Source organism: Bombus huntii, chromosome 11 (assembly GCF_024542735.1).
Source record: "Bombus huntii isolate Logan2020A chromosome 11, iyBomHunt1.1, whole genome shotgun sequence".
Lineage (NCBI taxonomy): Eukaryota > Metazoa > Arthropoda > Insecta > Hymenoptera > Apidae > Bombus > Bombus huntii.
The window spans coordinates 3,334,689-3,358,511 of NC_066248.1; the positions used below are offsets into that span (position 1 = coordinate 3,334,689).

Consider the following 23,823-nt stretch of genomic DNA (forward strand, 5'->3'; position numbering starts at 1 on the left):
CTGAATATTCCGCTTTTAACCTGCTTCACTTTCAACAGTCAACCTGCGATTAATCAAACGATCGCATCGCCGCTACGTTAAATTCCAAGTTCACCGCGTTAGACTATTATCGAAGCAGGCGAACAGTAGCAGAGAGGTGTCCGCTTGTAGAAGCTTGCACGATGTTGGCAATCGAGCCTCCTAGCAAACGATCCGTCATGACAAAAAACAGTTGATCGCGTAAAACGCGTATCCTGCGGTTCTATTCCGGCATGGGGAGGCTTTAACGTCTTCTTCTTGCGCGTTTTCCCTTAAACCTGTTCCATGGATTGAATATATCCGCGACCATCTCGTGCAGAAGTCGACACGCCTCGCGACACGTGAGCCACGCATGTAAAGCGAGAACGGAGGAGCACGCGATCGTTCGTCACGACACGTAGCACGGTAACTGGGAAATTGGCGATCCGTGCCGCGGCCTGAAATTACTAGATCGTAAAAGTTATGTGGCACTACGCTTGCTACAAGCTCCGAGACGCTCTAAATTCACTTAGACGAACGGTTACATTGTGCCCGTGCAAGCGCATGCTTACGAACCATCCGCTTTTTTGCGCCGATACCTCGATGGCAGATGGAAAGTTTCTTCTTCGTTCGTATGGCGAACGTGGCTGCAAAATCTGCAACTCTTATCTTCTAACACCGCGAATAACTTGCTACGTATCTGTGTAACGCAATTTTCTTTAAATTTAACCATTTGAGAAAACGTCGAACTCTTGAGAATATCCTTCGTAGACATTCTGTGGCCTAAAATACGCAACTTCGTGTTCAAATATTTCCCAATGAAAACAACATTCAGGAAACCGACGAAGACTGCGTATAGAAACATGTAATAGGAAAATTAAAGAAACAGAATGAGATTAGGAAATGATTCCTTCGCGAAACATGAAAGATACTTGTTAGCATTGAGATATGTATGATTTTATGTGCTAGACTAGATTAGCTGCGTAGTAGCGATACATGTATGTGAATATCAGTGTGTGGAAGTGTGTGTGTGCGCGCGGCGTCCAGAAAATAAAGAAATGTAGACTGTTGAGTTAACAGTCTGGTATGGAAGAAGGTGAGACGCGTGCAAGTGTGTATCGATGGATATCTTTGAAATCGTTCATCAAATAAATATATGACTATTCTAATATAAATTCCAAGCGTAAATTTAGCGTTCCTATACCATTATTTCGGCCATTAAGATGCAAAATTCTCAACGGTTAGTTAGATAACTTATTATGTTTTTTCTCTCGCGATCCTCGTTTGTAAACAAACATCCAAAAAGATGCACGTACGAGATGACAAACGAACACGGACGTGTATAACTAAAAACCTGATTCGACTGCTGGCTTCTCCTTCGTTGCGAACGAAAGAGAGGATAAAAAGACGAAGAAGAATAAGCGTATAACAGGTTGGTTCCGGCTTGAAGAACACGAAACCACGGACCGATAAGAAACACGATCTAAACGATGTGTAATCGTTAACTAATGCGAAACGAAACGGTGCCGATACCATATAAATCGCGAGGTCTGTACGCGAACACGCGACTGGCTCTCGCAGCATCGTGAATTCTTTATTGATCGTAGGTCTACCCTCATAAATTGCCTCTGTAAATAGGGGTTCGGAGAAATTGTTGTATCTAGCGTGCGCTCGATCGTTTTCACATAGTAGCGAAAGTGCAAGTCCAAGAGGCACGATCTGTTCGACGTGGCGTTTCCTTGCCATAATCGGCGTCCACGGTGCACCCGGTTCGCGTGTATATGGCAACGAAGATATGGGAACGCGACGAACCAAGATGCATCCTGGTGCTCGCTTTCTAGTTGCAAATTTCATTCGATAATCGATCTGGCTTTAGCGTGTTTATCGGAGTTCGGTTTAACAGGCACCTTGGAATTTCGACGAGAGGAAACGAGCTACGCAGAACCCTCGCCCATTGTCGTATGGTGCGAGATTCGAACTTCGACGAGGTTGTTGTCACGTCGGAGACACAAGAAATCACGAAACCGATAGATCGCCGATGATCTGCTCGCGTCGCACTTCGAACGTTTCACGAATACGGTGAAGAAATTGAACTTGAATCGAAGAGACAGGGTCAAAATGTTTGAACAGACTGGGGCGAGCGCTTATTTTGCAGGGTTTTTATACCGAGGTCATAGTCCCTCTGAAGGGGTTGTCGTCTGGTGTATCTCAGAGGTGCCTATTTCGTTACCATTTGGTTATTGTTTCGATGGCTGTGGTATGCAGGGTGTCTAGCCTATCCTATTACTGTTTCCGAGCGGGTGGTCTTCTTCGGCGTGCGACACCGTCGACGGAGCTGGAAAACTATGTTTTTTCGCGGAGAGACGCGATCGCGAGGAAGCGCGTCAACGGGAGTCGTAAATTCCCGTTACGATTAGACGATCGACGCCACGAAACCGATCGATCCCCTATTTCGATTAGGATAATAAAAGTAGTTTAATGAGTAGAATGCTCGATTAACACATAGTATATATTTCCAACAACTTCGTAGAAAATATAGTTACGCTGGTGCGTAAGGTATAAGCTAAGTAGGTGAATAATTGAAGGGTGGAAACCCGATAAAGAGATGTTGACTGTTCCAAAGATGATGAACCGGTGAAGTCCGGTGACGATGCTGTTGCAAAGGAAAACTCTTACTCGATGGTGATCGCTCCACCACTGCTCGCGTGTGGGTGGAATCCCGGGGAGCATTGGAAAATCCCCAATTTCTATTCGATGGAGCAATAACCATAAGGAACCTCCTGACTCAAAGACGCTTTATGCCAATTGACGGCCTTAACGGTAGATCGAATAGCCTCGTTTTACGACAGTTCCGTAGGATTATTGCGGCCCGCTTAATTCTACGTGCACAGCTGGTGGTCGCCTCGAACGTAAAGAGTCACCGGACGTAACACTCTATTCTTGCAGTTTACCGAAAATTTGTTTTTTCCAAATAACGAAAGAAGCTAGTAGCTCGTCTTTATTTTTATTTTTCCGTTTGCTCTGGCCTTACGCGAAGAGAAACGAGCATCTGCCAGGTTTTGACCGGTGGAATGCGGTTGTCGGGGCAAATAAAATATCTAGAAGGAGAATCCTATCCGGATGCATTCAGGAAACTCTGGCGAGGCGAAAGAAATTGCCGCGAGAGAACGTGACAAAAGGCCGGTGTCACCGAGACGATCGTACGCGTAAATTCTTCGACGAAATAAGAAAGGGAATTATAGTTAGTCCGGTTTAATGGCAATTACCGAATCCTTCCACGGGGTCGCATCGAAGCGGTTAGCGTGCCTCTAACGAGCACGACCCAACGATTAGCTTAGAGTACGTTCTCTTGTACTCCAGAAACTGATTTATCCTTATGGAAATGCGATTTGTTCGAATGCTATTCGCGGTACGAAACGTTTATGATATTCGAATATTCGAAGAATTCGCTACGTTAAGGTATCCTCCTATGATTTTAGCGAGTAAAAGAAAAGAGCAATTAATACACGTAAGGAACGTACACAACACGTATAACACAAGTAGAAATTCATTATTACTCTTTAGTTAATATTATTGTAGGATCTTTACTACAATTAGTTTATTTAGAATAAATGGATTAAACCGATGTTGATTAAACAGGAAACGATGGACGTTTAACGTGAACTAATCACGGTAACGTATTATAATCAAGATAATTAGATAGTTAATTTGCAACTCTCGATAACGCAATTCGCACTGTCTGACGTCACAACTCGCAATGACTGTTAATTCGTTTTGTCTTTGTCTTTCGTCTTGTCTGTTAACTCTTAATGTCTTTTGTTTTAGCCTCACCACGCACATGTTCCGCAATCGTTTGTTTATAATTCGCACGACACCCCCAGGCCCCTCGTCCACGATGCTACAGTACACAGCATGTATAACATAGGTGTAAATTTATTATTACTTTTCGGTTAATATTATTAATATTGTTACTAGTCAGAACTAAAATTGGGGAAATATGTGGATTCCTTTGGATTTGTCGATCTTCTGTATTCGACTATATCGCAAAACGAGTATTAAAAATAAAAAACGATCGTGTCTACAGCGCGAAAGAGAAATTATTACGTAACAATTAATCAACCGCGGTGAAGAAATATTAAACGCTAAAAGCATGTTAAAGGTATGGCGAGGAAGCTGTTCGAATTTTTACGAAGCTTTTTTATTTCCCATAATCCCTGTAACGATACGGTAAAGTTGATGTTATTTGTTCGCTTTTTTCTTATTGAAAGTATCCAATAGCCCGGTAATTTAATATTTAATATCGGAACATACCCTGTTATTAATTTCATTGAAAAACAACGTTATATCCATCAGTGTGCGGCCATGTTACAAAGTAACGCTCGTAATCGCTTCTTCAATCACATCCACTTGAAACTTACAATTAACCTATCCGCGGCCTCGTATCCAAATGAAGCAATTATCGACGTAGCAGAATCGCCTCGAGGGAATAGATCGCGATTCTCGATTGCGATGCAGCACAACGGCAAAGGTAGAAAACGAGCAACCATGTCGGACGTGAAAATCGGTGAAAAAGAAGCACGAACACCGCACAACCAACTGTCGATCGACGCTTCGAGGATCCATGTATCGCTTCTTCGAATCTTCCAATGCGTATTCGATCCTCTTTTCTTCTTATTGACGTCGAAAAATCCGCTCTTTCGTTCCGCGTCTCGTTCGACGTTTCGTGAAACGCGCGCATAAAAGCGATGTAAAAAGGTCGTGGGAGATGCGAGGAGGCGATAGTTCGAGGAGAAGACTGTCTAAAATTATTAGCATGCCCGAAAAGTTACTTTCGTTTCATAAAGCGATAATAGATGAACAACAATTTCTGTTTTGTATTATTTTATTGAATTAGGTATCGTCCGTTTCGTTCTATTTCTATTATTATGTTCGTGCGCAATTCGATAAACTAATATAAAACAAGAAACATTGTGCGTCTATTATTTCCTTATAGAACAGAAGAAATTTTTCGGACAACCTAATAATATTATCGATAAGCGGTGCTATAATTTTCGAATTTTCTAAATACTAAGCGAAGATCAGCCAAAGTTGAGGATATCGTGAGTTCGATGAAAACAACGTTCGGACGTGTATCTTATCGACGAAACTCGTCGATTATGTCGTACCTGTATAAATATTCGGCCAACTAAAAATCGTTAACAGCCAAGAACGAAAGCAGGGACTTAACATACGTGGCGTATCCAGAGAATGCAAGATACAAAGAATGGAATTTCGCGAGAAAGAGACGCCCGTGGTAGCGCATTCTTTCGCACCAACGCGTTTCTTTCTCTTTCCTATCGAGAATCGATTCACGAGCGTCGATAGCCCTCCGCGACTCGTTCACCGTTTTGTTCTTGGCCGATCTCGAGTCTTTCGACATTTGCATCCTGGTTGCCGCGAATATACGCGGCGAGATATCGCCGAGCTGTCACTCGAACCCGGATAACATCGGGAATTGCGAATCGCGCCGATTGAAAAAGGGGAATGCGCTTCGGGGACTCCCCGCCGTGCAAAATTCTACCACGAACCTTGTTAAAATCCTGTTCTGTATATATCGTACGATGGAAGAATTCGTGGAAGATGGTTCGTTGTTTCGTGGAGCTGAATGGTAACGTCTGAACGAAGATCGAAGAAATTTTATGTTCGAAGTAGAAAGGAAATGGTAGCTTGACAGTTTAACTGCCACGCTGAAATCACATGTTAAGCTCAGGACGCCACAGTGTTTTAACACTAGAACTACAGATAGTTAACACGAAGATATTTCGACCAAAACCAGTGAAAATGACTGGTCTTTAAAAAATACGTAATAATAGAATATTTGTATATTTATCGATTTATTACTTTCTTACAGAAGCAATTCCATGTTACGTAGTAGATTTTTGGTATTATTAATCCATCTGGGATCCTTAAACGAGGGTTGACACGTTTATAAAATTGTAGAACTAGTCATTTTGACTGCTGTGGTATTTCTAGTGTTAGCATCTGGGTATTTTCTTGATATCTGATATCGTCATATCGAACGATACGCGGTAAAAATTTAAAAAACGTGTGCGAGGTTGTAGAAAACGAGGAAACTGGTCAATTGGGGTTCGATGAACAGATTGCAGGACCCTTTTACGCTTGGACAAGTACCAGTCGTTTTGAGACTGGTGTTGGTATAAGTAGCCTCGATACAAAATTATTTTCAGCCTGGATACATAAAGAACAAAATGAAATTCATTATATTATTCTTTTAGTTATCGTTGCGGAAGTGATTACATCATTGTGGAAAAAATACAACATGAAGTAGGAATTTTAAAATAAATTGTAAACCCAGTCGATTTGACTGGTGTGGTAGTTCTAGTGTTAACACAGTGCAAGATTTGTCCCCATTTTTTTTTATCGATTTTCTAGTAAAAATGTTTAATTGTTCAACGGGGCACTTTTTATCTCAAAGTATCTTCTATTTATCGGTTGTATTCAAAATGCCCTAACTGTCGATTTTCATTCAATTTTTACAATTGTAAGAAGTTCAAGCGCTCCGGTCGCCAATGACCCCGGATGATGGCGTCACAGGAGAAACCGTGGCCCGTCACATATGACCATCGTGGCAGTCGAAGTGTTAAGTGGCTTAAAGTCTTGGTAAAAGATTGGCACACAGTTAAGAGAGAAGCGAGTTTCTCAATAGGAAAATTCATCGTCGAGCGAAAGGTTATGTAAAATAAAATAAAAATAATCGTAATCTGCATATTATTTGTCTGCGTCAAATTAACCATTTATCCTCGTATAAACCATCTAGTAAACGACTCTCCAGCATCAACAGATCGATAAGCTGTATGTACCTAATCTCGTTGACCATATTCTGATGAAAGCTAGAATCATATCGATTCGCATAAAAAAACAGGTATAGAAGCAATAATTAATTAAAAGCGTTACGTTCATCATATCCATATAACGATGTTTCCACGCGAAATATGGCGAAAAGGTACCATACGTAGATCCAGCGATAATTGTGGCCAGCAGCAGGAATTTACAATTTCTTGATACATAAATTTCCATAATTTCATCAAACGATCGTCGATGAAGTCTCACCGACTCCCATAGAAATAATATATTCGTATCTTCTTGGCCGGCAAGCGAGTTTAAGGAGCAGCCCCGTACATCCGAGCAGCGTGGAATTCCGCGAAACTACTCGAACAACGCAGAAGATAAATATTTTCTGCGCGCTTAATACCACGCATTACGGGGCCAGCATGGCCGCTCCTCCCGACTTAAGTACGTGTCTGTTGCTCATTAAACGATCCCATCGGTACCAACCACGATTATCGGCGCGATAATAATCAATCGAAAATGTTTGACCGCGCGCCGCGCCACGGATTAATCGTTTTCCAATCGCTTCTACTCAGGGCAGATCGTAATACGTCAAACGTTAAGTCGCTTATAGTAACCGTAATGCTATTTCTCTTCGAGGTATCGCTCGAATTTCACTTCGATCAAACGCGGCACGGGTAAGGCAAGCTTAATTCTTTATTCGACGTTTTATGAAATTTAACGGTGCAGGAAGTACGGAGTAACGAAGAGATCTCGGGCGCGTACGAGTTACGTGAATTCATCCGGCTGAAGTTTATTTAATCGAACGCTAGGTAGAATTTCGTTGAAATAAACGACGTTCGCAAACTCCTGGCCGTACATCAAGAAACGTATTGCAATTACGTAAATTAAAATTCAGAGAAGAGCGGCGATGTTGTAAATAGCATTTTTGAAATTTACCTCGCAATCTATTGTTATTTACGTGATCTTCTTGCAATAAATAAGTTTACGACGAAGGATAATATAGTCGAAGAATCTGGCTTCTGAACGGTCCAAATCAGAAATTAAAATTATTTACATATGTATAATTTTATGTGCTAGACCAGGTTAGCTGCGTAGTAGCGATACTTGTATGTAAATATCAGTGTGTGGAAGCATGTGTGTGCGAGGCGTCTAGAAAATAAAGAAATGCAAACTGTTCAGTCGGTTAACAGTCTGATCTGGAAGAAGGTGAGACGCGTGTAAGTGTGCATCGATGAATATCTTTGAAATCGTTTATCAAATAAATATATAACTATTCTAACATAAATTCCAAGTGTAAATTTAGCGTTCCTATACCATTATTTCGTCTATTAAGATCCAAAATTCTCAACAAAAATAACGTAGACGTGATCGTGTCTCAGTAGCAAAGTACGCGCGATTACGTTGTTTAAACGCATCACTTTACCGCACCACGTTTCTCTGACGATATTATAAATATCATTTAAGAAGCCTTCCGTGGTGTTTCGTGGCCGATCGTGGCAAGATTCGGGGATCAATAAGAGGCCATCATTAAGACGTAAAATATACACGCCTACCGTGATTTTCTTGTCGTTGGTTTCGCGAAGCGGCTCTGGTACCATCCGCGAAATTGCTGCCTTGTAAAAATGTCGAAATCGCTATCCCCGGTCGGCGAGAACGCGGCTCTTTAACGCGAAACCAGGATAAACGCGATACGATATCGGTAATGACAGCCATTAAACGGTTTACGACTTAATGACGGCGTCGATATCGATCCTATCATACTCTGACCTTTGATGACAGCAGCGTGTATCGTCGTGGCCGACGAGATAATCATCGATCAAGAGTTTCGTGCTACGTTCGCACCTGCGAACAGTCGCCAGCAACATGCTGCATTCGATTTGCATACGATATTAACGAGACTTTCGGTAGCTGAATGTTGATCGAACGTTCGCAGATGCGTTTTTCTTCCTTCGATAATTACTACCATCGTGCTCAATGACAGAAATCACTTAAGTACTTTTCCAAGCCAGGGAACAGCGGGTAATTCGTGCAAAACGTCAACGAGTTTCTTAATACCGGCGGTGTAACTATTTCCTGCTTTAACCCCTTAACCTACAACTACGAGCATGGCCCGTAGTACGATGATCGGGCCGAACGTAAATGTCACGGACATATCCTGTAGTGTATGACGGGACCAAACGTAAATATTACGAGCATAGCCCGTAGTACGACGATCGGGCCAAATATAATATATAGGGTGGTTGGTAACTGGTGGTACAAGCGGAAAGGGGGTGATTCTACGCGAAAAAAGAAGTCGAAAATATAGAATAAAAATTTTTTTTAAATTTTTTCCATCGAGAGATTTTTCCAACAGTGAGATCCGTTATAACGAGACGCGATAAAGTGCACATGTACCGAGCAAAAATTCAAAGTCGATTTTCTCGAAAACAAAGCCTCAAACGACAAATTTTTAGTGACCCCGAAATAATGCCACCTTCGCCGACGATATTCCACGATACGTACATTGCGTTCCTCTTGTACGCAATTTCGCCGTAAATTTATCTGCCCGAGTACGTACGCTCGCGATCCCAAGAATTCGCGATGTTCCTCCGCAGAAAACAGAAATCTCCGCATCGTCGCCATTTCCCAATTTACTTTCGCCGATTTACAACGGAGTCGCTTCGGCGATATACCATATCCTCTCGGCTGTAATCGCATCTATCAAGCGACATGGACACGGTACAGCCGTGGATTTATTATCCATGGCGAGTGTCGCGTTCTCGTTAACCACGGTAAAGGGGGACACGTTCCGCCGGGCCGTTACGAAACTGCCGTGGCAAAACGATAAAAATCCACGCCTCGAGGGATCGACTTCGAGAAAGTGATAAAAGACCGCTGCCAATGCGTAGCAACAAAAATCCCCGTAAATTGTTTCTTCTAAAGAAAGAAGAACGAAAAAGAAAAAAACACGAAATTATCGCGATCCTCCGTGTCGCTCTTCCCGGTAGCGATTTCTCCGCGCCGGCTTTTTCCTCTCGTTTTTCTGCTCGTGGACCGGGTGCTGTGCGCCCAAAGGCTCGCCCAACCAACATACGCGTATCAACGTAAGAGTATACTGCACAGCTCTTGGATTTGTTCGCCCAAAGGGCTGGTAAATAACTAAAGAAACATACGTTTATGCGTTTCTGACGCGCCAAACGAGTTTTCCTCGTGAATGCATCTTCCCTTGCTTTCGATACGGTTCTCTTTGTATTTTGTATCTTCTTTGGAAATAGACAGAAATAATCGTGGTTTATATACGGTTTGGAGTTAGCCGTACGCTAACTCAGATTTTGCATAGCTCGACCGATTGCAACGATTTACAGTGGCGAATAAAATAAAGTTTAAAAGTCGAACGAAAAAGTCCGATAAAACATCGGAATTTTGGAAAATGGAAATATGTGTGTATATATAGTTACTTACGTTTATACCGTAATATACTGTAGGGGAGGAAGATTGCGCAAAAGGTAGCGCTTCTTGTCTAACCGTGCGTTAAAGTCACCGAAGTCGATGTACGGTGAAATTATTTTGAGAAGCAAATGGAAGGAAATTTTCGTAAACGAGTGCGTAGATTTCCAAGTAACGTAGTTTCCCGACCGCGATGTAACGATCTGTCGTCGTAGTAAAAACACAATAGGAAAAGAGTATACGATGAAACAAAATTCTGACTCACCACGTTATCCTGACGAGCAACGTCGCCGCCGTGTTTCAGCAATAATTCCACTACCTCCAAATGACCCTCGGTAGCAGCCCTCTGCAATGCCGTGACACCAGTCTGAAAGCAAATGAAAATAAAAAATTATTAACGTTCAACAGATACGTTTTAACGAACGTTTTTACTAATTTCAGATTTGATACACGCGAATGTCTTGTAGCGGAATTCTAAAGCGTTCCAGTGACATTATAAGTTATGAAAGATTTATCAGCGCGTTTTCTTTCGCTTGTAACGTTTGCAAACGTTAATATATTATGTTTGCCTTTGAAATCTTGTATCCCTGGTGGAACGTGCCTAAACTCGAGATTCGTTTCATTCCAGTTTTCGCTGGCATCGAGCAACGTCGTTCATTCCATGATACACTTTTACCAAGATGATTATGATGGATGGCATTCCGTGTTTTGCCAACGTCCGCTAGAAAGTGCATTAAAAATTCTCTGTATCAGAAATTCTTTTTGCCTTCTGATTTATTCCGCTATAAATATGAAACGACTTTAGAAGCGTCCGTACATCAAATAGATCCTTAACTCTCTATACCATCGTATATCGTTTCTTCGGTTTACAAAAATATGGCCTTGTACGAGCATTTATTTTCCAGATGGAAGTGACAGACTGTAATACGATACGAACTATAAAGAATCTAAATTAACGTAAACTCAAATTTTTCCTTATTCGAATAAAATTGAATAGAATTTCGGTATAAAAAAGCACGCAGAGCAACGAACGAATACGATCTTGTCGACGATCGATCTACTCATAGACGCGTAACCGAACTCCGTTGCTTTAACAAGAAGAAGACGTAAAAAGGAGAGAAAGTAATAAAGTGTTTGACGTAAACGTTTCAATCTTGTTAAAAGCTAATAGAGTCAAAAACTCGTTGTCCACGGAGTTTTCGTGTGGTCATAAATTAAAAAATTCCACGGTCGAACGATCGTCTTATCTCGTGCTGGTAGTCGAAAGGGTCTGGACGATCGTACATATACGACTGGACGAGGGAATGGCTCACTAAAAAGATAGAGAAATCCCTAAGTAGTTCACAGACCAACTGTCTACCTCCGAGAAACTGTCACGTATAAATTTTTAAAGGTGGCTCGAGCTCAAGGCGTTCCACGTAACTTGGTACCGTTAAGTAGAAAATGGAAGAAAAAGTCACTTTGTCGTGGGCGTAGAAAACGATATCTATGCTAAATACATTTAGAAAGGTGTGAAGCGTTAAACCGATAATTGTTTGTCTTGGGGCAAACGATTATTTCAACGGAATTTTCCTTTTTATTTAGTCGAACCAGCTCTACACGTATAAACGTTATCCTTCGCAAAAGATGAACGAAAGTTCGAACGAACGTATTTTGCCGTACAGAGAATCTATTTCGATACGTAAGAAAGCGCAGAGAGCTGATCAATAACTTGTTCTATTTTCTACAGAAGTTTTATTGTAGTACAGAAATTAAGATTTCAAAAAGCACGTATAAACGCCAACAGCAGAGAAAACGTGTTTCCTGCATCTGTTGCTCGAAACGCGTTAACCCTCTTATCGTACGATCGAATATCGCGATTAACTTATCGCACACGTGATGCACGATCGTTTCAGTACGCAATTACATGCTGGAAAAATTCGTAGATGCGAAACACGAGTACCTCATGTTAGATTTCTCAACAGATACCGCGAACGTATTATCAAATCTATCGATGTGTCCATCGATGAATCCACATTATTCGCTGGTCAATCGATTATAATAAAAGAGGTTCTATTCTCGTTAGGGTTCGCTGCCTCTGCGCGTTAATAATGCTTGAATTTAAACGTAAATTCGCACATAGATACCTATATAGTATGGTACAAGTGTGGAAACTGGGTGTTTTCTTTTTATCGAATAATATTGGTCTTCCGAGATGCATCTCTTAATCTATTAGCCCAGGTCAAGATCTTTGACACATACATCCACGAATATTATTGTTATATCTATCCGTAGCTTAACTCAAACGTGAACGACACCTCTAAAGCGATTAACGAAATTGAACCTATTTTACATCTATTTTACGATTACAACGATTACTGCCATTAGCGACGTAATTGGAAACATTAAAATCCTGCAATTTGAAAATTCGACTATTCGACGGACTGTTTGAACATTGGAAACTGCAAAGTCCCGAGACGTGATATAAAGACCGATTAAAAATCGTTTAACGTTGCTAAATTAGTCTTTAAAAATCGAAACTCCAAAGACCTGTTCTCACGCGTGCTACTAATTTTCAGCGCACTCGCCAAACGAAATACGTATCCTCTTCAAATGGAAATCAATAGGCTGAAATTGTCCGCTGAAAACCGTGTCCGGACGAGATCGCAAATGGACAAATGACCAACGTGGCCATTTGACGTGGCAAGATACTACCGTCCTACAATCAGGATGACAATTGCGACGAAGACATATCAGGATCTTGCCAATAATTCCAACGCGGTAGGTACTCGACGCATCTTCCATAAATCATGAAGCTATCCCTCCGAGCGAAACTTCACCCCCTTCGCGGTGTGGCTGCAAGATTTTCAACGAGCGACTAGGGATCATCGACGAGTCCTACATGAAAATCTCCTACGGTTGTAAACGGGAAAGTTAGTTATTTTTTCCCCCTTCTCATGCGGACGACGGACGCGTGCACTCATGAATCATTCAAATTGCTTGTGAGTGATGGAACTGCAGCTTGAGAGCGGTCGTCTTTCTTCGACAACCGAGAAAACTCGCGCCCTTTCCTTTTCTGTACAAAGAAATCAACCAGCTTTCGCGCCATTCCTTAATTTTAACAGGCTCGTGCATGAAATACGATCGTTCTTCCATTCCAGACGAGCTTGTTCGCTTATTTATCGTAGCAGCTTGTTATCTAATTTTTGTTATCCGATACTATATGATCGACGGTTCGATCGTAATTTTGATTCAATTTATAGAGTAGCTAGGAGGAATATATTATAATATCTCGAGGATCAGGTTTATTGCTTTCAAGTTTCGTTAATGTTAATACGAAACCAGGCGTTGGATTTCAATTATTTAAAAGTCAACGTTTACTAAAACGGGCGAATGGAAGTTCTGCTTTTATAGCTTTACGCGTGCTTTTACGAAGATTTAATTGCAGAGATTATTTTAGAAACTTGAGAAGTTGAGACACGTAGAACGAAGACTTTCTAATTCTTCTCTTTTTAGTTTCATCGTCCGTGTCTCGATGTTCGCAGTAATTTTATCGAGGCGGAAAAAGCGACAAATTTCAACGAACCAATGGAAAACGAACTAACGTCTTAGCAATTTTTAACGTTAGCAATTTTTCAAGAACGAAATAGTCGAGCCGCTGGTACCTTTTTCAGGCAATTCTTTTCCATTTCCTACGGCACGTAGTCTCGTTAACAGAAAGAAACCAAAATAATTTCGCGTGGACGTCGATTTCACGGCACGTTAAAGCGAGTAACAGCCTAACAAGGTGCGATCGTCGAATGAAAACCGTGTTAATGTATCTGCTGAAACACTTACAGCGACCCTTTACCTTCCGCGAGACAACCCGGACTAACAATCCTGTCTTAATTACCTGACTACTGCCAACTTTTTCATAACGTCGTTGTTTAGTGTTAACAGAAACTTGTGTTTTCTCGCTGCCTCGTCAACCGAGAACAATGTATTCCGTACACAACCATGATGCAGTTAATCATAGTCTTTCTCATGCATGTAGGAGCCTTGCAAACATTTAATGTACATTTCTTATCTCATCGAGCATTTGAAATACGAACGCGTCTCGTTTGACTAGCTAAATTGGAAACAAACAAGGGAACTTATTCCTAGACTGTTATGGCTAACTGAAGAAGAATTACTATAATTGTAATTAATATTATTATATTGTAAAGAATTTATCGTGAGAAGGGAAACCGCGGTGCTAGTGAGAAATCGGTTGCATTATATGCATTCGTTTTGAAACGATCGTTGTAAGAGAGAAATTATTCCATTCTTACGAGATATACGTTGCCATTGTATTTATATTCTTGTCGTATTTCTTGGTCTAGAAATCAACTTCGTTCGAAGATTCTTAACGAACGTATCGCAACATAAAGACAAATTTCGTAGTAAAAAATTTAAATTAAAGACCTTGGTTTTTTACACGAATGTAACGTTTCGAATATCATCGTCCACCTGCAGGAAATATACGAACCGTATATTCGATAATGATACGCTATACCTTGTCCCTCCCCTTTTACCGGAAGTACTCGTGGTCTTCTCGTGTCAGCTGTACTTCGTTCAACCTATAATCCAGGGATTAGACTAACCACAGTGCGCGTCGACCATTCCTGTTAATCGCTAATTAAGTTACTTAACGACGAAGAGCTATTACCGATCGAATAATCTTTAAGTACCTAACACCACGTACACGGATGAAGAATATGCTCGTTTTTTTACGCATCGAACAACATTTACAAGGCTAAGTAAATTATTGCGTCGGTAAAGCAGGAGACATAATTAAACGATACGCATCGAGTGTGTTAATTTTAATCAGCCAGATTAGTCTCGTATGACGACCGTAAAATTGATGTCAGCGATGCTTGGACTTCTTCAAGCTTGTATAACAGTTCTTATGATAGTTATTTCATTATAGGGATTTGTTCTATAATAGATGAATTTGCTAATGTTGAAAAATAAAAGATACGAGCTAGATGATGGAGTACAAGCGTGATCTGTTTAATCTCGTAACAAGGGCGTAACTTGATTCATTATTATCGTAATCTTGTCGTAACTTCCTATTATTACCTTCTCTTTCCATGTACTCGTAGCGTCATAGTTCGCTTAAATTTCTGTTTTTGTGACGGAAAATTATTACTGCAATTAACTTACAATTTTCTAAATTTCATTCGAATTTTCTTCCAGTTAATATTCCAACAAATATAGACATCGTTAGACTTTAAAATCCAGCGAAAGGTCATGAAATTGATGAGATTGTTAGACGAATGCTTCGGAAATCGAAATGGAACTATGTTTGATGAGAAATTCTGTTCCTGTGAACGGTCTTGGAAGATTATAGGCGCAAGGGAAGATGCAAGAACGGCAACGGAGATTTTTTTTGGACCGTTCCATGAATTTTGCGCACGCACCGCGCAGAGGCCCAATACGAGGCACGTTGGTATGCGATGTAACACGCCCTTTAGTCGGCCAAACCGGCCCATGATCCCGTAATCCATGTTTGAAAGCCGCTGTTCTCCTGCGTGTTTATAATACTTTAATCGCTATTGACAAGCAGAACGAAACTTGCAGCGCTTCCACCGATAATTAACATTGCACGTTGTTCTATCCATGAATGATTAAAGGTTGTTCGATGTTCGAGGAAGCGTATAAATCCTGCAGGCCCGAAAAACGACCAAACAACTGGTCGTAACGATGCCAAACCCAATGACAATATTTATTGCCTCAAGTTCCTGAGAATCGCGGAACAACGAAAAATAAAAATCAACGTATATAAGATGTGTCGATGGTTTTTGTCAAAAGAAAGTTTTACAAAATCGCGTAATAAATTACTCAGCAGCTATGTACATAAATTACACGTGTATCGAGTAAACGTTTCGTTTATCTACGATAATTACTAGGATGCGAGTAAACTACAAGAATCAGTAACAAGCAGAGGAAACGCGTGTAATATAAAAAAGGGGAGGGGGGTATACGCTTGGTTTATCATATATTTAAGTTCGAGTTCTCTCGGGATAGTATAAGTTGTAAATTTAAGGTATAAACTAAGAATCGAAAGTGTGCTGGGGAAGAGAGAAAGAAAGAGAGAGAAAGAGAGAGAGAGAAAGAGTGTTAATTAAGAGTACATGCCTTGGTGACGTTAAAGCTAAATGAGTAAAGGAGTGGGAGAAGGGTGCGAGGGTCGAGGGTCAGCATCTTTTGACCTGGGAAGACAGAAGTCGTGAGCCGAGTGTTAGAATGAGACGTACGAAGATACTGTAATCAGTTTTTGCATTGGATATTGCTTGTTAAAATAAAACTAAACTTCGCTTCAAATAGAACATCCTTTCTTGTCCTTACTCTAGACTATTTAGATACTACACGCGTGTTATAGAACTCGAAGAAATTGCACAACGGAATCTCTAAATGACCAGCGTTGCATGCGAAAAAGTCCAAAGCTGTGCTGAACGAATTCGCAGCGGTACATATACGGTTCAGCGGATCAAGAACTGGAAAACATACGTAGCGTAGGATTGCGCTAACGCACAAATAAAAATCGTTTAAAAAATCTTAAGCGAGGATGTATATAGTGCTTCCTGCTTCAACCTTTGAAACGTGACATTTTACTGTTAAAACTGGGTACCATAGATTCGCATAGACAAGCTAACAGGTTGGAAGATGTACGTCAGAGGAGAGTAGCTTCTGTACAAAGCGCAGATAAATCAGAAAAAGAGCGGATGCATGGCAGGGAGCCGCGGAAACACTTGTTCGGTCGAAACGACCGCGAACAGAGACAATGGTCAGGCTTTCACCGGGGCAATCGTGCCGGTATATCGCTATGGTAGCCCTTCGTGGTCGCGTTATGGCCACCCGTCGTTAGTTAACGCCATAAATGGGAACGGGCAGCGGCTATGCGAAAGTTCATGATGTACGTTGTTACGTCAATTACGCGCTTTAGTCCGTAGAACGGGCTCCGGGCTTCCATCACGTAACATTGAAACGCGCCCGGACGTTTCGACGTCTTTTACGCCGCAAGAGGTACACCGAGGAATCTAAATTAACTCGGCCATTCAGCCCGCTTTACTCAGGCCCTCGTCTCCACAACGCTTAATATACTTTAGTCTACCGTCCATTGTCAGTTACGTCCGCGTTCATTTTTCTTCTATTTTTCCCCGTTTAGACGCTGGCTTGTGGTTTGGAATGCTTAAATGTTGGAAGTTCGTCTTAAACTTAGAAGCTCGCAATATCGTAATTGAAACGTGAATTCTTCAAGTGGAATACTTTTTAATATCTAATGAAACTTTTAAACTACAAACACGACAAATTAATATTAACGTAATATACCGTCGACGAAAGTAAAAGGCAGAACGTTGAAGTAAGTTTTCGAAAATATTTATCGGTTGCGTACATGAAAATCTTCGGACGATAGTCCTTGGTAATTTTTTGGTAAGTGACGAAAGTGGTTGTTAGTTGCTGTATATCCGGGAACTTTTAGGTAACGGGTGTCTATGAAATAAATATGTTGCACGTTACGTGTACCACGTTCACAGAAATACGTTCTCCCACGCACGATCGACGAGTATCCGGAGGAGTGTTTAATGTATTCACCCCTCTTTTCTAGAAGAGTCAGCAGAGGCATGCTAATTGCCTTTTGGACAATAGTGGGATACCATGTTGGCATGCGATTCTCTGGGCACGTTCCACCTTACATCAAGAATAATTTCGTTCGATTTCAGCTGTCCGCCATTGCCACGTCTGCTCATCTTTTTATTATTACCGTTTAATTTTCCGCAGAAATATTTTTATCTCATAAGATACACAAACGTAATTAGCAATAAGCTTTTTTACTATTCAAAGTTTATTAAAGTTGTGCATTAAACGATATCGCGTATTAAATGGCGAAGCGCGGAGTACATAAACGAATTATGAATCTTCTACGGCGAAGACAGCGAAATATTCGAAATTTCACCATGACGCAATGTCGCGTCGCACAACGCGATCAATGAAACGGTATTACCATTTAACTGGAGCTTTGCATGGAACAAGGAGCAAGTAGGCTTTGCGCCGTGGAAGATTCAACGAATATTTAAAAAAGAATAATCGGCAAGTAAATAGAGACTTTTGTCTCTTACTATCTCAAACTCTCAAACTCTGATACGTTTAAACAAGTCTTTATGTTCAGATACAATTTTCGTAAACTAGCACTATCAAACCTTTATTCGTAAAAGGTAGCAGTAGCTATGGAACCGTAACACCCGTCTCCACGATGGAACAGCATGTAGCCTGAAACACGTTGCAATGGGCAACGAGGAGCCATACGAAGCGAAATTCGAAGGACACGCTGGCATTTGTTCGAATGAAACCGGCCTCGGCTTTTATCGTCCAAATAAAGCCAAGTTCCCAAGAGCCGCTACACCATCACCAAGCTTCGCATGCGAAACAGAGAGAGAGAGAGAGAGAGAGAGAGACAGAGGCAAACAGAGAGAGAGAGAGGGAGAGAGAAAGAGAGAGAGAGAGAGAGAGGAAGAGAGTCACAACGACAACGCTACATTTGTCTAACTAACAAGCTACACCGCGAGGCGGGAACTGTTAAATCATCCTCTGTATCAGCGTATTTACCGAAGGATAAAACGTCCGAGTCTTTTGAATTTATTGCACGGCCTTGATTTATCTCGCTTGCATCCATGAAGATGAAGAAAAAGAACGAGGAGATGAAGAAGAGGATGAAGAAGAAGACGACGACGAATAAAAAGGAAACGAAGAAGAAGAGGATCCTCTATGTTTCGCGTGGATCGGCAACGAAAAGAAATCGCGACGAGCCGTGGGGCCTCCATGTTTATCGTCGATCAAAACCCTCGCTGTTATCTTCCCTTTATGCAAAATTGTTTTTCCACGATTGTATTTCCGAAGGTACGGTCGCCCCGAGCACCGAACAGTCTCGAACACTCGGCTCGATAATTGCCGCGTGTCTACCGCCTCATCGTCGGTTTCATTAAGCCTGTTCGGCCTCGAACCGAGCGGAGCGTGATGGCGTTTGGGTAGAGAATTTATGGCGAAGCACGGAAAACCCTATCTCGCACGTCCCAGTTCCCTCTTTGACGTGTCTGCGTGTCTGTACGTGTATGTATGTATGTAATAACAAGAGGAACAATGGGGCCTCGCTGCAGATAAAATAGGTTTCTGCTCTTCCTTTGATTTTTGATTTTTGCGATTTTTATTTCGAACGTTGAGAGTATCGTGCACAGCGTCGAACGAGTGGGAATCGGACGTTGGGGCGTAGGGTGAGATTTAGTGGCGAATTTTACAGTAGATGCGTGTTTGGTATTTTTTCTGCTTCCGTTCTTTTTTTTTTTTTGCAGATTGGGGATTCTTTTGAGCATTATATTGCTCAAAGAAGTACCGGTAGAAGTCCTAAGGTGGAACATATTGTTATAATTGGTAGGATATTACTGAATTTTATTTGTAATAAAGTTTGCCACTTTGTTATTATTAGAACGATCAATTGAGCGAAAAATGATAAAAATCAAGTAAAATGTCGAACTACGCTTTTAGCAATCTTATCGAGATATTTTATCTCTATTAGAAATACATATTGAAAATACATATACTATGTTACCTAGAATTTAAGAAATATAGACATTTAAAGATATAAATTCAAGTATAAAATTGAATATATATATTTATGTCTGTTAATCATACTTTTTGTGAGCACGTGAATATCGTATTCCACCAAAACAGGCGAAATGACTCAATTATACCGCTCAGTAGGCATATTATATAATTAACATAAATTTCGTATTTTATTAATTCTATGGTAGTAATAGATCTCGAAAATCAATGTAAGATATATAATATGTAAAATCGAAGTTTATTTATAGGTTTTTAATGAAATTCAAAGTCGGATAGGATGAAGGTTTTTATGAACGGGGTAACCACCCCTAGATGACCGTGTGGCCTAACGGATAAGGCGTCGGACTTCGGATCCGAAGATTGCAGGTTCGAATCCTGTCACGGTCGACGTCACTTTTTCTTTTTTTTTCCACAAAAAAATACTCTTATCGCATCGTAGGAAACATTCGAATAAACTAAGATCGTCAAAATTTTATTTACGCGAAATATTCTTCTTCTTCTTCTTCTTCTTACGCTTCTGTCTTTAATTATTTATTTTATTTAATGAATATTTCTAAACGCAATACGAATCGTAAATTTGTGTTAATTATCCATAAATTAATACCTATTTATTCGTCAATTTTTCTTACGCTTTAATCGATACCAAATTGTTTCAAGAGACTCGTAGACTGTTTGCGATAATATTTTTCTGTGCATGTTATTTCATTACAACGAATGAGGTTGATAGTTACCTTATCTAATGAAATAGACTTTATTTCGGTCTACTAATCTCAGTTACAACGAATTAAGTTGTAGGTGATAAGAGAAACGTTTCCGTCCGGTCTTTCAGAAGTTTTATCGTGACTGATGTAATTAACATCATAAAATCATTGCAATCATAAAAAGAGCGTGAAATTATGGAAAAATTTCTAATCTCCGTTTATTTTATCCCTGATCCGCGTGATTATTACATCATGTACACGCTTCAGCTACGAATTAAAACATCCACCGATCTTCGTATCCTCCGATCTTCCGCTGAAAAGATAACAATCATCGAAAAGCTTCGCGCAAACGACAATCACCTTCGGTTTTTAAAATCCTTGCATTATCAAGGTTAGTTGCAAAATTAATTGAAGTTCTACCTTATTCCCTGCCTCGATACGTTTTTACCGTTTAAAAGAATGTATCGTATCTGATGTAGCGACGAACGCAAAATATCATTTCGTGAAAAGTAGCACTGGACCTATCGTTCGAATAGAGTCATCTGTAAAAGTAAGCAAGCAATTGCGGAATTTTTCTAACGTTCGACAATAACGCTATGTACGATCGTCGAGAACGACAAAGCGAGGCAATTACCACGCGTAATTACGTTTGTTACACGTGGAAACGGGACTGGCGTTAGGTAGCAGGTCGTGCACGGCAAAGGTTGCAGCGAACACTCTATAACTCACTGTGCTTACATAGCCGGTATCGACCTACGATAGCGTCGTCGGTTAATTTGTTGCTTTCACGACTGGCCACGCTCGCCGGCTGGCGAGAAAATAAAATTATTCGCGTTAGGTAGGCGGTTCGATGCACGTGCATGACGAAGGAAGATATAGGGACAAAGGGAAGAAAGAGACGAAAGAGAACGGTGGTGTCGATGTTGTAGAAAAAGGTGCATGGCCGAATAAACGAAACGGAAAGGCAGGAAACTCGAAAGTGAACTAAATTCGTGTACCAGTTGTCGTATTACTCGAAGGTTAATATGAAAACGTTTATCTGGCCGATGGTTTGAACGGCAGGTGGCTGATGTATATTTTCTCTCATTTTAAAGTATTTAACGTTTAATCGCCCGATCTATTCGCGGAGTTAAATCATTCAACGTCGAAGAATCATCGGCGTACAGATCGCCTCGTGTTGCCTCGTGTTCGTTGGGTTAGTAAGATCGTACTGGAAGGCCACGATTACGAATTGATTTACCGTGTAAAAGGCTTTTGCTTTTCCCAGCCGCTTTCGTGTCGTAGATTAGAATGATCGGTTGTCGCATCCATGACAGTCAATATATCAGCCTCGCCCCCCCCAACGATTAATAACTTCGCCGTTAACAACATTATTATACACCCGTATATTTCTATACCTTTAGAGAAGCTCTTTTATTTCTCTTCCAAACAAACACATATTACGATTCTAAGGTGTTCGAATATTATTTACATGATTAGACGCTCGTTTCATAATCCTGTCAGTGATCGTTTTTTTCCAGAATCACGTATAAATCGAACTCGTTATATACGTAATATTTTCTGACGTTATGTATCGATTTACGTATATTGTGACGTATTTGAGGCGCTTCGAGGACACAAAATCGACTTTAATCGCAAAGGTAGACTTTGTTCGACTTAGGTCCACCAACACCGTTTGCGGTTCCGGGGGTGGCGCGGATAGAGGAGGGGTTTATAATGGCGTACCACCTGCCGAGTCTCACATGACCCTGTGACACGGGTCACTGGGTATGCGTAATTGCATTTTCCCCTCCTCGCCAAAATAAAAGCTCCACTAACGCCAAACAACCTCGTCTCATCTCCGCGCGATACTTACGCCTTCGGTAATGTCGTATGAAAATACGTATTATGCATTAAAAATAAGGTACGTCTATACCAAGTAACACGTACAAGACATATATAATACGTAGAATGACACGTACATATACAGAAGCGAATAGCTTCACGTCGTAATTATCGCGCGACCAGATGACTCGGAGACGTAATCAAGACGCTTCGTCCATCATCAAGCATTTCCTCGTTGGTAGATGAGAGACGAAACGAGTCGCGGCGAGTCTCGCGAGTTTTTTCCGCCAACTCATCGTCTGCGAGCGTCTCTTTGGCTCACTCCCACCCAGTGGTCCCATTTCCTCTTCAGATCACGTTCGAGCTTCTTCACCCGGTGAATATGGACTTCCTCGTTCGCGGCTGCACGCCTTCCAGCAATTTTTTGATTTTCCGTAAATCGCCGCTGCCACTTTCTATCGCGAATCCAACGGTTCTACGATCTTTTCCAGTATTTCTTATCTTTCCCTTCTCCCCTTTCTTATCTTCGCCCGTTACGATATTCAGATACATCGGACAGGCCAGTGTGCGGTTTTATGAGAAACTAAGATCGATCAAGTTGTTCGATGGAAGGTTGAATATTAACGAGCTGCACCGGAGGGATAGATAGACGGATGACGTAGAGAAATAAGATAAAATTGGAAAGTATACGGCTATAGATCTTAGACATAGTTTAATTTCGATCGTGCATCACGCGAGAATCACGCGAGATCCACGTGATAATTTATGGCTCGTGGATCTTTCAATTTTACTATGAATTCGTAACTGAGAAAAAGCGTTACGTTAAAGGAAGTTCGTTCGTGGTTCAACGTACATATATAGCGCATAATCGTTTTCAGAGATAGTCGAACGCGCGATCCTATCTTGAAAGTTCGCCAGGTTTCTTAGCGGTTTTTACGGTGTTCTTCGATAACTGTAACGCGACCGTACGACGCCTGAAGAAACATACGCAGGCACGTCGAGCTCTTAATAAATACGTTTCATCAGGAATGGTAAGAAGTGACAGGCATCGATAAAGAATCCCACAGGTTCTCACCGCCGTGCCGCCTCTGCGAAATATCTAGAAGCGAAGTTGAGCCCTGTCGTCGTCGTTAAAGACGCAGAGATCTCGTCAATATCTTGGACAATGGGTCAACTCCTTCGATCAAAATATCGCGGAGACTCCACGATCGTTAAAATCTCGTAATAAAATTCCAAAACTGTGAAACTGTGAAACTATGACTGTGATATAGAGACGCGTATCACGTGTATTTCATTTCACTTAGAAAGTATCGGAAGGAAGTGAATTTATTGCAAACCCAATTATATTCGAATCGCAATAAGATTAATTCAAGAATCCTTCGAACGTTTCTTGCGTTGCCAGCGA

The 23,823-nt window shown here is 41.1% G+C and overlaps 1 protein-coding gene and 1 non-coding gene across 4 annotated transcripts in view; one reads left to right on the plus strand and one right to left on the minus strand.

Annotated features, from left to right (window-relative positions):
• Positions 1–23,823, minus strand: part of LOC126870901 (ankyrin repeat domain-containing protein 6) — a 134,108-nt gene that overhangs the window by 43,037 nt on the left and 67,248 nt on the right. For all 3 annotated transcript variants that reach the window (XM_050629081.1, XM_050629082.1, XM_050629080.1), the window contains one exon: positions 10,541–10,642. In XM_050629081.1, the coding sequence (XP_050485038.1) occupies positions 10,541–10,642 (102 nt within the window). The remainder of the gene's footprint in view (positions 1–10,540; positions 10,643–23,823) is intronic.
• Trnar-ucg (transfer RNA arginine (anticodon UCG)) lies at positions 20,208–20,280 on the plus strand. Its single transcript has one exon. It is a non-coding gene; the product is annotated as a tRNA-Arg (tRNA).